The sequence below is a fragment of the Cyanistes caeruleus genome, chromosome 8 (assembly GCF_971803275.1).
Source record: "Cyanistes caeruleus chromosome 8, bCyaCae1.hap1.1, whole genome shotgun sequence".
NCBI classification, from domain to species: domain Eukaryota; kingdom Metazoa; phylum Chordata; class Aves; order Passeriformes; family Paridae; genus Cyanistes; species Cyanistes caeruleus.
In genome coordinates this window covers 12875034-12890321 of record NC_141708.1, presented here as the reverse complement: position 1 = coordinate 12890321, position 15288 = coordinate 12875034, and the positions used below count along the sequence as shown (strand labels likewise).

The window sequence follows — 15288 nt, the reverse complement described above, 5'->3', positions numbered from 1 at the left end:
AAGCCCGAGTCCTCAGTGGCTGAGAGTGACCACAAACATTCTGGGTGCACCTCAGGTCAAGGAAGCAGCTGATGGGTAAGCCTTAATGCTGGGAGGCAGTTTTTGCTTAGATAAGAGAGCTTTACGTTATTCAGGGTGAGATAAACAGAGATACGTTTGAGACAGAGTGGTGAAAGGTTCACAGAGGTCTAAGATGAAGCACACAATTATTTACCTTCAATTTTTAACTGTTCTGAGACAGAGGAAGGAAGACCTAGGTTTTTAACTGTTCTGAGACAGAGGAAGGAAGGTCAAATCCTCACATCTGTGACAATGCTCTTTGTTGCAAATCTCTCTTACCTGCAGCAGCTGCACACCAACCCTGCCTGAAGCCCGAGTGGTAGGAATGGCTGGTTCCCAATATTTGTCTCGTGGGAGGTCAATGCTTTTCTCTGAGGTCTGTGGTTACCACTGGGGAAACTGATAGGTGGCTGTTTTCCATAATCACTTCAGTTAAGGAAAGACAGCTAGCAGCTGTGTTACTGTGGTGATGCTATTGGAGGGATAGGGGAAATCTCAACTTAAAACAGCAGTGTGTCCTAATACTTTCTTCCTCCATCTTACTAACTGCTTTGAGAGGGGTTTGGGAAAGGTCTTCTTGTGCAGTTGCTTCTCCTCTCCATGTAGCAGATACAATGGGACTTGTTCAATGCATTGACCATACCAAAAGGGGTGGTTTGTGCTGGAAAGCAGCATTTACTGACAACCTCTGACTGACTACTACTTAAATCAGACCTGATGATTACCCTTACTGTGGCTAAAAGTGATCAGTCAACACATTTTCCAGATCAGTGTGGTATAGATGGAGCAGAAGAGGAAGATCTTGTTATGTCTCCGCCTTCCTTAATACACTGTCTCAGCTTGTCTCATGCATTTGAGCAAAACTGCTCAATGTGCAGTAAGTACAAGAGCATGATATAGAGACTTATCTCCAGCTGCTGCACAGGAATGTAACTTAAGAGCTCAGCTTTTGCATGCAGTATGTATCTACATCCATGTTCCCTCCAGGTACCTGCAGGGGTAAAGGCTGAGACACAAAAGGCACAAACCCAGTGCAGATATAACTCTTTTCATAGGACTTCTGAGCACCTGAGATGAAGGACAATTCTGTACATGGCTTTAGTCCTTCTGGTTTGATCCTCGCTTTTGTTGCTTGGGCCTAGTAGGACTGGGACTCAGGTCTGTCTTTCACTGTAAATCTTGTGTAATCAAAGGCAAGTCATTTAGCTATTGAGCTTCAGTTCTGGATCTATAAAATGGGACTAATAACAATGTCATCTTCTTGAGGCACCACAAGGATAAATATGTTAATGATTACAAGGTGCTGGCTGATGAGGAGCAGGCTTGTGTGTAATCATATCCTGCACTGTACACACCAGGTCATAAAATATCAAACCTGTGGTTCTTTGCAAGGGTCCTGTGAATAACTGGTGCATTAGAAGTTCTTTAGGAACTTGACAGAAACACTCTCTTGGGGCGTGGCAAATTATTTCAAATATGCTTTCCATAGGGAGCACTGCAAAACCCCAGGCTGTCAAATTTGCACCCAACTGACAGTAGGATGTTAAAGTCTGACACAGACTCTAAGGGCTTTGTGCAGAAGAGGAATGTGCTGTTTATTTATCATGGATTTGCAGCCACCAACTGCTTTCCTAGTAGCTTTCTTCCCTTTCTTTTATCCTAACCCTACCACCCACACACAATAATCTATCAAGGTTTAAAGCAGAAAACCTGTTCTGCATTCAGCATCACAAATAGTATCAGAAACACTCAAACTTTTGAATATTTATTTGTATAAAATGTAGAGGATCCAGATTCCATCTAGATTTCCAGAACAGTCTTTGTATAGTTACAGTTTTCAGTGCTTATGCAAAAACCTCACATTATTTGGTTGCAGATAGGGCTTGATTCAGTGTTTTGGCTCCAGCAAAGCACATACTTACATGTTAAGCATGCATATTACCAGTTGTTCACTGTCCCAGAGTCCTAAAAAAAAGTTCCTTTGAGAAAAAGCTGGTTTCTGTCAAAACCCTGCTGGGCAGCTGTAGTATTTGATTCATTAGTGTTATTACCATAGACTGTGTAGCCCTTTTTCTCCTAAGGATATGAATAAAAGCACACTTAAAGCTTAAAGCTGCATCGGACATCTGTTTCTCAAAATGACTGTTGGCTCAGTTCATAAGCAGCCATTAAATCAGTTCGTACATATTAACAAAAGAACATGTGAATTAATCTTTGGAAACATGACTAATCATTTTGAACATAGGTAACTGAATACTCTCAATTACCACTTGGAAAAATAAGACGAGTATGAATACTAGTGTGCATTTCAGTGCCGCATTATTTGTTTCTTAGGACCCATCAGCTTAGTAGGCACTGCTGAGACACACAGAAAGGCAAGGTCCCAGTCTCCTGAATCGTGCAGATTGACTCTTGTTGGATACAGAGAACTGTTACCCGTAGGGGATGTTTAAATGTCAGGCTAAACACTGCTGCTGTCAAGGCCTCAGTGGGCTGGAAGCTCCAGATGTCAAAGTTCAGTGACACTTGTGGAGTCTTGCTTCAAAAACTATTTAATTTCTTGATGTAATAATTTCTGGGGCCGAGTCTTTGGTTGTCCCTGGTAATTAGCTCTGTGCTCTCCTGTGCAGTAGGTGAGTAGCATCTCCGCGTTACAGATTAGGACAGCAGAGTTAATTTGCCAGAGTTGCAGTGAGAGCCAGCACTGGGATAGGGGAATTCTTGACCTTTTCCACCCCTTGAAGGCCCCCCTGATCATGCAGCATTGCTGAAATTGATGTTTTTCTGGCTCTTGGCAGACTCAGACTGTTCTACTGTGAGTTGAGGCATGGAGTAGAAACCAAGTGCTAACACACTGCATTGCTGCATGTGTTGAAGCTAAAATTATCTGTAATTGTTGCATTTCATTGTGCCAGAATTCAGGTGCTGCCCACGCACACCCCAGTGTCTGAACATGAGGTTTGACTGATAGAAAAGGGTCTCCCAAGTCCGTATTACTTTGATAAGGCTTTTCCATCGTGTCTCTGCTGTTTATAACTCTCCCCCTTCTCAAGAAGGATCAAGTGGTGTGGTTCACATGCCTGACTCTCATATTTCTGTCTGGTATTTCCCAGGTAATTGTGCTGGTCCTTTATGTATGGTGGTCATTTGTCCAGGAACCCACAGAGACCTCAAGTCCCATCTGCATTCAATTGCTAGGCAGAAAGACAGGTTGAGTCTAGGGAAATCTGAACATATGGTAGCCCTGTAGCCATGTGCTAATTCCATCCAGCCCTGAACAGTTTCCAGCTGTGCAGGGAAATGAAAGCAGGTTCCTGGCAAACAGAGTAGGGAACAACCCTCTGGCAGGTGGGCCTGGCAGGACTGTCCTGGCAGTGACTTGCTGGAGCTCTGCACTCTGAGCATCTCAGGTGGTTGCCCTTCTCGTGGGAAGAGGGAGGAGTTGTGGCACACCAGAATTCCTCCTGGGATAACCCCAGACTGTCACATGGTGTGCCTGGCTTGGAGCACATGAGTAATAGTGGCACTGCATCCAGGCCTGCAGTCCACTGCCCCTGTACTTCCTCTGACTTGGTAAATAGGGCACAGGGATATCTCCTGTCAGGGAGCAGCACTGAGTTAATGCACATTAACAAGCTCCATCTGAGCAGCATTTCTGAGGAAGCTCTGACGATAATACCAAAATGTGGGATTTGCTTGGAGGCGAGACTGCACTTTGCTTCTCCCAGTTGCACTGGGCTTTCATTCTGCTTTACTTGGGCAGAGGGGAGCTGTTGTCTTTGTAGCTGATTTCCTGTCTTCAGTTCTTGGAGGCAAACTTTACATAAAGAGGAGCATTTCAGCATTCTCTAAAGCTGTCTGGTTCTGGCTAGGCTTTCTGATTCTGCAACCACTAAGCAGTAAGTTTCCAATCCAGTCCTGCTTATTTAGGCATGCTCTCTCATCGGATCGCCATTCAGTGGTGTCCTGGTTGAGTCAGGAATGCTGAATGGAGGGAGGCAATATACTTTTGGGAGTGTCTCTCAGCATGAGGCTGAGTGCTGGGTGACAAGATTGCAAACTAGAAAAGTAAATGTCTGGAAACCAGTGTCAGTAGAAGTGCAAAACAGTCACCACGCTAATAATTTGCGCTCCTGCGTAGCTTTCCCCATCTAAGAATCCAAAAGTGCTTTGCAAACATTGACTTAATCCTTGCAATGTCCCTGTGTGGAAAAATGTCTCAGTTTTACAGACAGGGAACCTGAAGCATAAAAATGTTGTTTGACTTCACTCATGAGTCTGCAGGGTGCCAGTGGCACAGCCTAAATCTCTCAATTCCACTTCAGCTGCAGGTCTTGGAACAGTCTGGCCCCTGCAAGCTCTGACAGTGGTTATTATGCAGCTTTCCAAAGGGATATGTGAGTGGCAAGAAGATTGTTGCTACTGGCATTGTCCTAGCAGCCCTTCCCTGCCAGGAAATGCACACAGAACATCGTCACCATCCTGTTTAACCAGGCTGGGGAGCACCCAAGTCTAAGTACTCGAGGTAGCCTTGTCTCAGTGTGACCATGGCAGGAGCTGTGTAACCACGTCCTCCCCAGTTCTGCAGTAACTGTGTGTGCCAAGGTGCCTAGGGCTCTTTCCCACAGCTGCTGGTTTGCCCTTCAGGGGAAACTGTGGGAAAGAGACTGGGAGATTGTTGGCACTTAAGTGATCTTTGACCATATCTTCATGAGAGAGTGAGGAGGTTTGAAATAGCCACGGTTGGAAAGGGAAGAAGGGGGAGTGGAAGGGGGGGAGTAGGAGGGGAAGAAAGGAAAAGTGACCCAACCTTCCTCTCCCAGCTGTGCAAGCCTGCACTGATGGTTTGTATTTGCTAACTCACAGTACTGATTTTTGTATGGAGGGAGCAAGGAGCAATGACAGAAACTAACTTCAGTGAGGCAGTGGGCACCCACTCCTGGAAAGAGCCCCTTGCCATGGCCAGCTTCCAACAGTGTGTCCTTTGTGATTTCGATACCTGGGAAGGTAGCTTGGAAATGCAGCAAAGTTATGCTCCATATCAGCATCAGAGCTTGGAGGGGAACTGAGACTTCCTTCCTTGACAGATCCATGAGATCAAGTGCTCTGATCATAAAGCAAAGTGCAAATGCAAGAATAAATAAACCTTTCTTAATCCAATCAACCTGGTTGTTCTTGAATCCAATAAAATAACTGCCAGTGGTTGCTTGAGAAGGAGTTGCTGTAAACATGACTTATAAGGAGGGGACATCCAAACTTTGTGCAACCCAGTGATTGCATTGGCGATTTTCCAGGATCCCCACGGGCTGCTGCTAATTGGCATCAAATTAAGCAGGTTGCAGCCACCCTCATCTTTAATACAAAGAGAGGGCCCCTGGGAGGCTACAGGTTCCAGCGTGTGGCCTTCTCATGTCAAGAAGGAGCACAGCATACTGGGATGTCAAGTCTCCTCAGGCCCTTTCCCCTCGCTGATAGATCTGGGGAAGCTGAAGGCTACACTGGATACCTTTACAATGGCTTGACTACCCTTTCTTTCTTAGAAAAAGAGAAAAAAAAAATCAAACATGGCTTTGGTTAAGTTCATGTTAATCAGCATTCATGAGACTTAACAAAAAAACAACAAACATAATTTCCTCCCTCTCCTCCACCCAGAAGCAGACTACTGGTAGAAACTGAAGCTGGAAAAAATAGTTGAAAGTCAGCTAAAGTCACCTTGGTAACTGCAGCAATACACTTGCCCAGAACAGGAGACATCAAACCCAACTACAAACAGCTTTAAAGAAACAAAAAGAATGTAATCATCTAAAGAATTAATCTGACAACTGCCCACGTTTACACCTCCCACAAGCTCCCAATCAGAGGGAAATGCGCTTTAATCTCCAACTCCCCTCCAGTTTCACAAAACACTAGATGTGCAGTCTTTAAACTGGGGCATTTCCGGCATGCTGCTTCCATTTAAATCTGCTGCCTTTCCTAATGCAGCAGCCCTGGCTTTTGCAGAGTTGTTTTTTCTGGACACTGAGAAACATGAATTTTTTTGTGGGGGTTGGACAAAGTATTAAATCTGGAATAGACAAAGTTTGCAACATTTTTCGTGATAGTCAGCTAGATCTTAGTCATAACAAGTAAAACTCCACTGGCTCTTGCTGCTGATTTATTTGGTGATGGGGTGGAGGAAGCAAAGACTTACGGGTAACTGACAGTCGTAAAACCAGGGATGTTAGTGTTAGAAAGCAAACTTTTTCTACATTTTTTTTCTGAGTCTGAAAACTACAAGCTGTGGATGACAATGTGTGTTAGGACATGAGATTTTTATTAATAACAACCTAGAGGTCCTGCTGACCCCTCATCTGGGCTATCACCCTTTGGAAGGGTCAGCACAAGGATTAATCCCAAAGAGAGAATTTTAATGTGTTTTTCTTAGTCCCAGTGTTATGTGACATTTTTCCAAGTCTGAAAGTGATGGCACCGTGGCCTCCTGATGTGTTACGTGCAGTCCACAATACACAGTCCTCGTTTAGAAAGGTCTACCTTAGACAGCAGGTTATTTGGTTTCTGCTATCGGAGTTTCACCCTTAATTTTAAATACCTGAAGTTGTGTGAGCTCCTCTGGAGGGAAACAACAGACACAGAGTATGAGTATTTTGGAAAAATTTTGTTGAAATGATTAATCCTTTCATGTCATTCAAAGTATTAACTACCATTTTGCTTCACCTTTTTGACAGAAAGGCTGGTTACTTATTAATGTGAAGTCATAATTATTGACAGCCGTAAAGTCATGACAGTTCCGTTTGATAGTTATACATTAGTCAACATCTTCTCTTGAGCATGTAATGACAAACAGCATTTGCTGGTTTTAATAAGACTCAGAAAGCTTTGCCCCTTTCCTCCAGAAAATTGTCGTCATTCCTATTATTGCATTAACAACCGGAGGCTGTTTCCCCTCCGGACTGCAGCCCCATTGTGCTTGCAGCTGTACTGGCTAGCATGGTGGAAACCTAAAAAACCCACCTTCAGCTCAGAGAGATCTGGAGCCCAGGGGTGTGGGGAGCTGTCCTGCAGCTCACTGCCCTGCTGAAACAAACCTTACACCATGGATTGCCTGTGAGGCTGTCCCCATGCCTGGCATGTGAGATGTCCCCATGCCTGGCACGTTCCCATGCCTGGCATGCTTAGGCAGTCCAGGTGAGCTGGGCACAGTCTCTTGTCTGTAGCAGTTACATTGCTGTAAAAGTCCTGATCCACTCCACAGTGCCTGAACTCTGGAACTGCATTTAGGAGTGCAAGTTTATGGCTTGCTTGAAAATCATGCGTTGCTAATGGCTGAGCCTCCTGGTAGGGGCTGATAAATGAATGATTGGAAGCTGTAGACCACAGGCTGACTTTCCCACAGCTCACTGTGTATATAAGATCTGATAAGGAAGTTGAGACAAAGCTTAGCTTAAGGTCAACTGATCATTAATCAACTGTAACTGCACTTCTCAGGTAATCAGCCTGAAAAATGCTGGCCTGCTCCACTCTTTGAAGACCCCACCTAGAAAGAGCTATAAAATGTTTGCTGAAGTAGATTAAACACAGCTTTAAGTGCCACACATAGACTACAAAGCCTGTTGTGTTCAGGGTTAACCCACTAAAATGACACTCTGCTGACTGTCAGTCCAGCAGCCCACCCTGTGCATGAGCTGTATCCTGACCTACCATGTCCCTGCTGGATCCATTACTCCTTTGGTGTGTTGCTAAAGAAGAAAATGGGACGTGTTTTACAGTTGTTATCTTGCAGAGAGCTGAGCTGCTCTGGCATCTTTTTTCTGCATGTGTCTGACCTGGCCATCCAGTGTATTTGCAGGTTGGACCATGAGATATCAGTTTAGCTGTTTCAGACTGGGCAGCTCAGCAGCATGGGTGAAGGGCTTACCTGGGTCTAGGTGACCCAGCAGAAGCAACAGGCTGATCTGCACTGGAATTCACGCTAGCCTGCACTACTATGTGTCTGGTTGATGAGAGTAATTTTGGGACAGCCCTCAAAGGTAAAATCAAGTAAAGGTATCATCTAGGTGAGCTCCTGAGGGTGAAGCTGATTTTTTACAATCATTTTCAGATGTACATTAAAGACAGTTCAGCTTGGAAGGAGGAAGGATCCAGGTTTGTTTTAACAGTGTTCTCAAATGGAGCCACAGCTGGAAAGCCTTGTTTGGCTTTTGGTTCTTGTGGCACAGTGGAGGTACATTGCAGTATGGAATCTCAGTGCCCTCCTGCTTTCCCTGTCCCTCTCCTGGCAATTCTGTACTGTAGAAACTATCTTAACAAAGTCTTACCTCTATTAAATTCTTGTGGAATGCCAGGTGACAAAAATATAAATCACTTATCAGGCACTTCTCATCAGTCCATGTCATCCATTAAAGTCATAACCCATCCTATCCTTTATTCTTTGTTCCAGACTGCCAAGTAAGGGATCATGCTGGTGCTCTTTGAACATAAAACGTGTTTATGGTCAAGTATTTTGAGATAGATGGTTTTATTATCTAGAGGATTTGGTCTGGCAAAGTTCCTAATCATGTAACAACATAACTGTGTTGTAGCTTCAGAATATGCTGATCTTGCAGAAATGAAGGAATAAGAAAGCAAAGCTACCATTATCCTAAAGCAGCCTGACTTACAAGGGAAAAGAATCTGTGAATCTCCTTGTCTCATGGAGAGTCTGTCTTTTGGCTGTTGCACTTGATGCTGGTGGAACCAGGAGATTCTCAAAGCCTTTTGGTGCAAAAAAAGGCACAAAGGATTGGACAAGTCTTTCCTGCAGGCTACTACTTGAAAAATCCTGAAGATAAAGCAAAAGCAGGAGGGAGGACACACATGGTAATTCTTCCATACCATTTTATAGTGTTTAGAGTTTTGGAGACTTTAGTTTTGGTGCAGTTCTTTCCAGAATATTTTTTTTTTTTATACTGCACCATGTATATGCATCAGTTCAGATCCTGGGTTGTCAAATCAAGGTGAGGAGCTGCATGCCGGGACTGGTAGTCTGAGTGAGGCTGCATCTCTGCAGGAGTGGTGAAAACTCAGAAGTGTCTTTGTCTTCAAAACAGTTTTTGCCTGTATCCTTCAATATTTGCAATCAAAATAGCACTCAGTCCTGGAATCCTAAATATGTGCATTTTGTCTGTTCTGTTAGAAGCCGTAAGGACAGTTTGGAAAGCGAGAGCTCAGCAGCCATCATTCCTCATGAGCTGATCCGCACAAGACAGCTGGAGAGCGTGCACCTGAAATTTAACCAGGAGTCTGGAGCGCTCATCCCCCTCTGTCTAAGGTGAGTGAAGCCATCCTCCTCCACAGCCTGTGCTAACATGCTGCTTTTGCCTTGTGGCACTGTTTCACCATACAGACATGCATGCAATGGGTCTGTAAAGGCCAGAGCTTAGATATATTGCCAATTCACATTAGAAACAGATGATTCTTTGCATGATTCTGTGCTCATCATGTTAAGATTATTTCTCATTCTTTTTTATGTCCTCCAGTGTCTTTTGAGTGCTGAAGCAGGACAGGGTTATTATAGGGGCTTTTTTATTAGTCTAATGCTAGCAACCCTGTGATAAAGAAGGGATGTCTTAACATACACTGTCAAAGAAATCCCTTAAGTTACTCATTCTGACTTATGGACTCAGATAAGTGGTTGTGCAAAACCTGTTTGCAATCAGTTTATGCATACAAGTGTGGTTTTTAGATAAATTATATCACATGACTGAAGGCAACACATTGTGTGCATATTCTACACATTGTCTTTTGAAGGTTCAGTCTGTGCATATTACTGCCTTCTAGTTTTCCATAATTTCAGCCAGCATTATTTTTAAAAATCCCTGTGCAAATGTTCTAGTCTTTAAAATAAAGATGAACTGTCGTGTCAAGACAAATGATTGTAGGTGATTGAATTACTTTAGCTTAATGAGTTACATGTTGGTAGTATCAGAGTTATCAGCAGCAGGTGCACACTTGCCTGGGCCTGTTGAGAAACCAATGGGAAAGTTAACACAAGCATATTTTATTTTACATCACAAATGTGTGAACAGTCTGTCCTGATGAGTTACCTCAGCTCATCTGACCAGCAGTAACTCATCAAGCAACTGTGACTCTGGTAGGCACTAAATACATTACCTGAAGTTTTCCCTCTTGCATGTTAGAAGCCTTGCATGGGTGTCACAGATGCTCTGAGCCGAAATACCAGACTCATGATTTTCCCTTGCATTGAATAAAAAAGGGGAAGTAATACTGTAAATGGTCATGTATGTGTGTTTTCTAGGCATTTGCTTAAGTAGTACAGGTGACATTTGTGAAGCACCGGGGCAATTGATTACTAAGTATTGTCACAGCAATGAGCCTTCTTAGAAATGCATCTTCACATTCCCACACAATATGGAATCTGGATTCTCTTCTGTAGTTTCCATCTTGCTGGAAAACTGGCCTGCCTTTACATACACCAGCACCTCATTGTGGGGCTAGGCATGAACTGGGATTTAGATATATTCTAGCTCTGTAACAAGGTCCTGAGATTAAGGGGGAAGATGAGGAGAAGCTCCCTGCCTCAGAAGAAGGCTTATCACCTGCTTTTTGGAGCAAATCATTCTTATATTCCTGAAAAATGAATATTTGCTGCCTTCAAAATAGTTTCCTGTGTTGATGGCAGAAACAATAGTGATGAATCTCCATTGTTGTGTTGAATGCTGCACACGCCCTCTCAACGCATGCACATGTGTTTAATTCCCCAGGGGAAGGCTCTTACATGGACGGCACTTTACGTATAAAAGTATTACAGGAGATACAGCAATCACATTTGTGTCAACGGGAGTAGAAGGAGCCTTTGCTACAGAGGAGCACCCCTATGCAGCCCACGGACCCTGGTTACAAGTGAGAAAGCCTGCCTCCTGGTTTTCCCCTTTCCTCGTTTACTGCAACCTAAAAATTATCTTGCTAAGGGCTTATGTTGTTTAAAAGTGTAATAAATCTGTATCTTCTGCTGCAACATCTCTCATAGCTCTTGCACAATATTTTCAGTAATTACGGCCTCAAAAAATAATGGTGAAATATTGCTATTTATATTAGTGGAACTCAAAATTATAATTGACTGGAAAATTGAGGAATCATCTGTGAATACAGTAGTATCCATTTCCTGAAGTCAATGAACACTTTACAGTCTGTATTTATTCTTGATTTCTTCCAGAAGGGAATTTGGGGAGGCAGAGTGGAATGACCTAAACAAGAATGGAGCCAGGGCAGAAGAGCTAGAAAGCTGTAGGACTGTGATCCTGCAGAGCAAAGATCTCAGTTTGGCATCATCTCTAACAGGAGAGCAGCACAGAGAGCAGTGCCTTTCAGTTTTAGCTCTTTTCTATTGATTCTTTGACAAAAGCTTGTGGTTGTTTGAAGCACCCACACATTTTTGCACCCACGTGTTTTTGGTGTCACAGATTTTCCCTGGAAGATCCCCATCTGCTTGGAGTTGAGGGTCAGCCCTAGAGCAGTGATGCACTAATGATCTGACAGTGTAGCACTGTTCTATCCTTGAATTTCTATATGGTTATAAGCATATTGTGAAAAAAAAAAAATCTTGAGGGAATGTGTTAATGCAGAAAAGCCCATTTCTCATACGTGTGCAGTATGTCTCTGCCTTCACTGTAACTGTGGCTTTCCTGCCTCCCCTTCTGTTCGGAAGACAGGGGGTTGCAACGCTAATTGCAGTGTTGCAGTTAGCCTTCCAGTGACTTGTTTTCAAGGCATTCTGCATCCCATGTTCATGTGTCTGGAGGACATCATACCTTGGAATCTGTATGACTTGTAAAGGAGCTATCTCGGCCAGAACCATCTCGTATAGGGATTTTCAAAGAGCCTGCATGTTTTGATTTTTCTGACTGGAAAGTGCAATGCTCCTGTAATCATTAACAGCAAAGAGTCAGGTTTAAGGGTGGGTCATCTGCTGTTGCTTCCTGTTCTTGCCAACACATGATACATGGGATCTTGTGACTGTGTTAACTCCAAACATGAGTGTTTGTTTGCATTTACATCACATCTCAAAATATATTGATGTGTAGAGTAGTCAGGTAACCTCTAAACAGTGAAGAATGGCAATAATTATGTCACCATTCAGATGTGTTAACCCTTATGAACCTGGCTGTTTTCATGCCTCTTATTTTGAGTAGGTTGAAGTGGGTGGGATGGAAAGGTGAAGAATTGCTGACTCAGATAGTAGGGAGAAGCAAGTTCCCTCCCTTGTCTCCTACACAAGGCCAATGTATTGGATCTTCTTGTCTGACATAACCAGCTCTGCTGCTGGCCCCTGCACTGTCCTGTGTTGAGTACAAAGGAGGACAGGCTGAAAAGGGGCGGAAGGGAGGCTAAATGCAGCCTGGGACAACAGGAGTAGCACCCAGTTGTGAGATGTGGGAGTGTCTGAGGCTCTTGGCTTAGAATGCAATGGAAGACTTGATGCATGCTCAGCCATTCCTTGTGGTGTTGGGAGCAGGAGAGGGGGAGGTTCATGTGGCTTTGCTTCAGAAGTAAAATAAGTTGTGGTGCATAAAATTTCCATGGAGGTGAGCTGTGTTTGGTTTAGTCCATTGCAGCCTGGGCTGGCTGAGTTGGCAAGCCCTGCTAAGCTTTCACAGCAAGGCCCAGAGAGGATTTTCCTCCTCCCTTGTTTGGGACCCCAGGCACAGCAAGGAGCTCCAAGGAGAAATGGTGGCTGAAAGCACATTACTGCAATGCAGGGGCATGTTGCAAAGACAAGTAAATAGAAGAACTGCGGAGAAGAGGACAAAAGGCAGGCTTTTCCTCCTGTGGACTTTTTCCCTATCTTAGCGTAGAAATGAGAGCCTGAAAAATCCTGGCCTCAATTCTGCAGTAGCCAGATACTGACTTCTCTTGAGTCTAAGCTTGGGTGCAGTGAGAGCCCAAATTTGCAGACTAAACACAGTACCTCCTGTTTACATCTTGTGGACTGGAGTGGAGCGTGTCCAAGGTGGGACAGGCCGGAGAGCTGCTGTCTGTCAGCCCCTGCTGCCCAGGCTGAGCAATGAGCTGAGAGTCACCAGGCTCTGGTGGAGGGTTAGCAGATGACAGGAGTTTGGCAGGTCCCAGCACCATTTCAACCAGACAGGTGTCCATATCACCACCACAGCTGGTACTCAGCGTGAACTGTTTTAGCAGTTTCAGCAGAAAAAGTAAGGAGTCATTAGACTACAGAGATTGTATGCCCCGTTTTTATCAACAGTCTTTCCAGGTCACGTTTGAGGCATGTTAGTAGGGGAAGCCTGTCCTGCTGCTGCCCATGCTCTGGAGATGATTAGATTATTTCATTCTCCAGAGCTGTCAAATTGGCACCTTTCCCAAGTACATGTATTTTTTTTTTTTTTCATTTAAGTAACATTTAATTAGTTCTAAGAAGCTAAATTCTATTAAAGGTCTAAGCATGTTAAGCTGGTTTATTTTTTAACTCCTTCCACTGTGTCATGTATTGTTCAATAGGGAAATTGCTTTAACTCAGAAATGTACAAACATATTCAAGAAGTCCTCCTTGTTAACACTAGACTCCTGTTTATATGCTAGTTACTGTGGCAAAGTCTCTGATGTGTAACACTTGAATTAACATTACACATGATCAAAGGCTTCCGCGGTTCTTTCTTCCACTCCCCCTTCCCCCAGTGCTGTGACTGCAGAGCCCCCACATTGCCTCCTAAGCGCCTCTCCTTTGCTTTCCAAGGGGTAGATGTTCCAGATGCACAGGGAAACGCTGTGCAGGAGGTGTCTGGTCCTGTGTTGGAGGGTTAAGGATGCTGATCATGCAGACAGACTCCAACGTAAACTGCCCCACAGTGACATTCATATTTGTGGTGGAGCGTCCAAGGTTCTTGGTCCAACGTCTGAGCTGTGCCAAGTGTGCAATTCATCACAGATTGACCTTGTTTGTCTCTAAAACATTCCCAAAGCAAGGTGAGGCTGTGCGTGTGTTCTCTCTCCCTCCCTTACTTTTGTTCCGACAGATGATAGAGGCACTCTGTTGAAATGTGTTACTGATCAAGCCTGTCCCAATAAAGTTGCCTGAGCCTTTAATACATATTAATATTATCCTGGGGTAGTTTGTGTCAAAGCCTGTCAGCATGCATCATCCTTTGGGAATTACCATCATTAAGTCTCCAGTGATGGGAGTCAGGACATGCTTCTGCAAAGCTCCTCTGCTTTTATGTGGAGCTCTCTGCCTGTCTAGCACAAAGCAGGCTGTTCTCCCCTCCTGCCTTGCTCACCTGGACTGCTTACTCTCCCCAGAGGGAAGAAGGAGGTTTGTTTAACTCTACCTTTAGATAATTTCTGCTCCTGCTGCTTTAGGCAGTCATTGTTCTAGGCAAGAAGATGACATTCAAGTCTTTGATCATATGCAGTGTACATGTTACACATCAGATACTGCTGCAGACTCTGACCCACAAGCCAATACAGTGCAGTAAAAACAAACCTATAGTTAAAGAGTCCTCATTAACTGTGAAATCTAGCACACAGAATGTAAGAAATATCTCTGCACTTTAGCCTTGCCCCTGTTAAACATGTGTATTTCAATGCAGTATCTAATTGAAGAATCATACATATTTTTAACAGAGTGTGCTTGCCTCATTCACTGCATAGTGATGCAGTGTGTTTGGGGGATGAATCAGGAGTTTGGAGTAGACTCTTGCCTATAGGACTTCCACTTTGTTTATTTGTTAAAACTGGAAAGTGTGTAGTGAATGAGGCAGGTAATTGCAGAAAAATCACAGCAGTCTTACAGTGAAGTCTCTTAAATGTTGCCCTGGAGAACTGGCTCCTGTTCCTGCCTCTACTACTCTTTTCTTTCTCAGTGCTATTCCTGAGTCTTAAGCTAAAAGGTTCTCACCTGGCAAGTGACTGTGTTCCTCATTTTCTGGATGCCCAGCTCAGAAGCTTGGTCTGTGGTCCCAGCAACATGAGGAGGTCAGGAGGAATTCCCTTGTGCATACCTCTGTGCTCCGCAGGACTAGGTGAACTGGAAAACAGGGATCTTCAAGTCTTGAGATGGGCATTGACAAGAATGACATTCAGATTCAACTTTTTTTTCATTCATTTTCCTATGTCTGTTCAGAAGAACATTCTTCCGGTCATCCTGTGAAGAATGCAATGAATTCAGTGCTTGCCAGGCATTCCAGCTCCACAGATCAGATAAACATCAGAAACAAT

At 44.0% G+C, this 15288-nt stretch overlaps 1 protein-coding gene across 3 annotated transcripts in view; it reads left to right on the top strand.

Annotated features, from left to right (window-relative positions):
- Positions 1 to 15288, top strand: part of SUFU (SUFU negative regulator of hedgehog signaling) — an 89556-nt gene that overhangs the window by 56334 nt on the left and 17934 nt on the right. For all 3 annotated transcript variants that reach the window (XM_086899101.1, XM_086899100.1, XM_086899102.1), the window contains exons 9-10: positions 9233 to 9367; positions 10821 to 10959. In XM_086899101.1, the coding sequence (XP_086755227.1) occupies positions 9233 to 9367; positions 10821 to 10959 (274 nt within the window). The remainder of the gene's footprint in view (positions 1 to 9232; positions 9368 to 10820; positions 10960 to 15288) is intronic.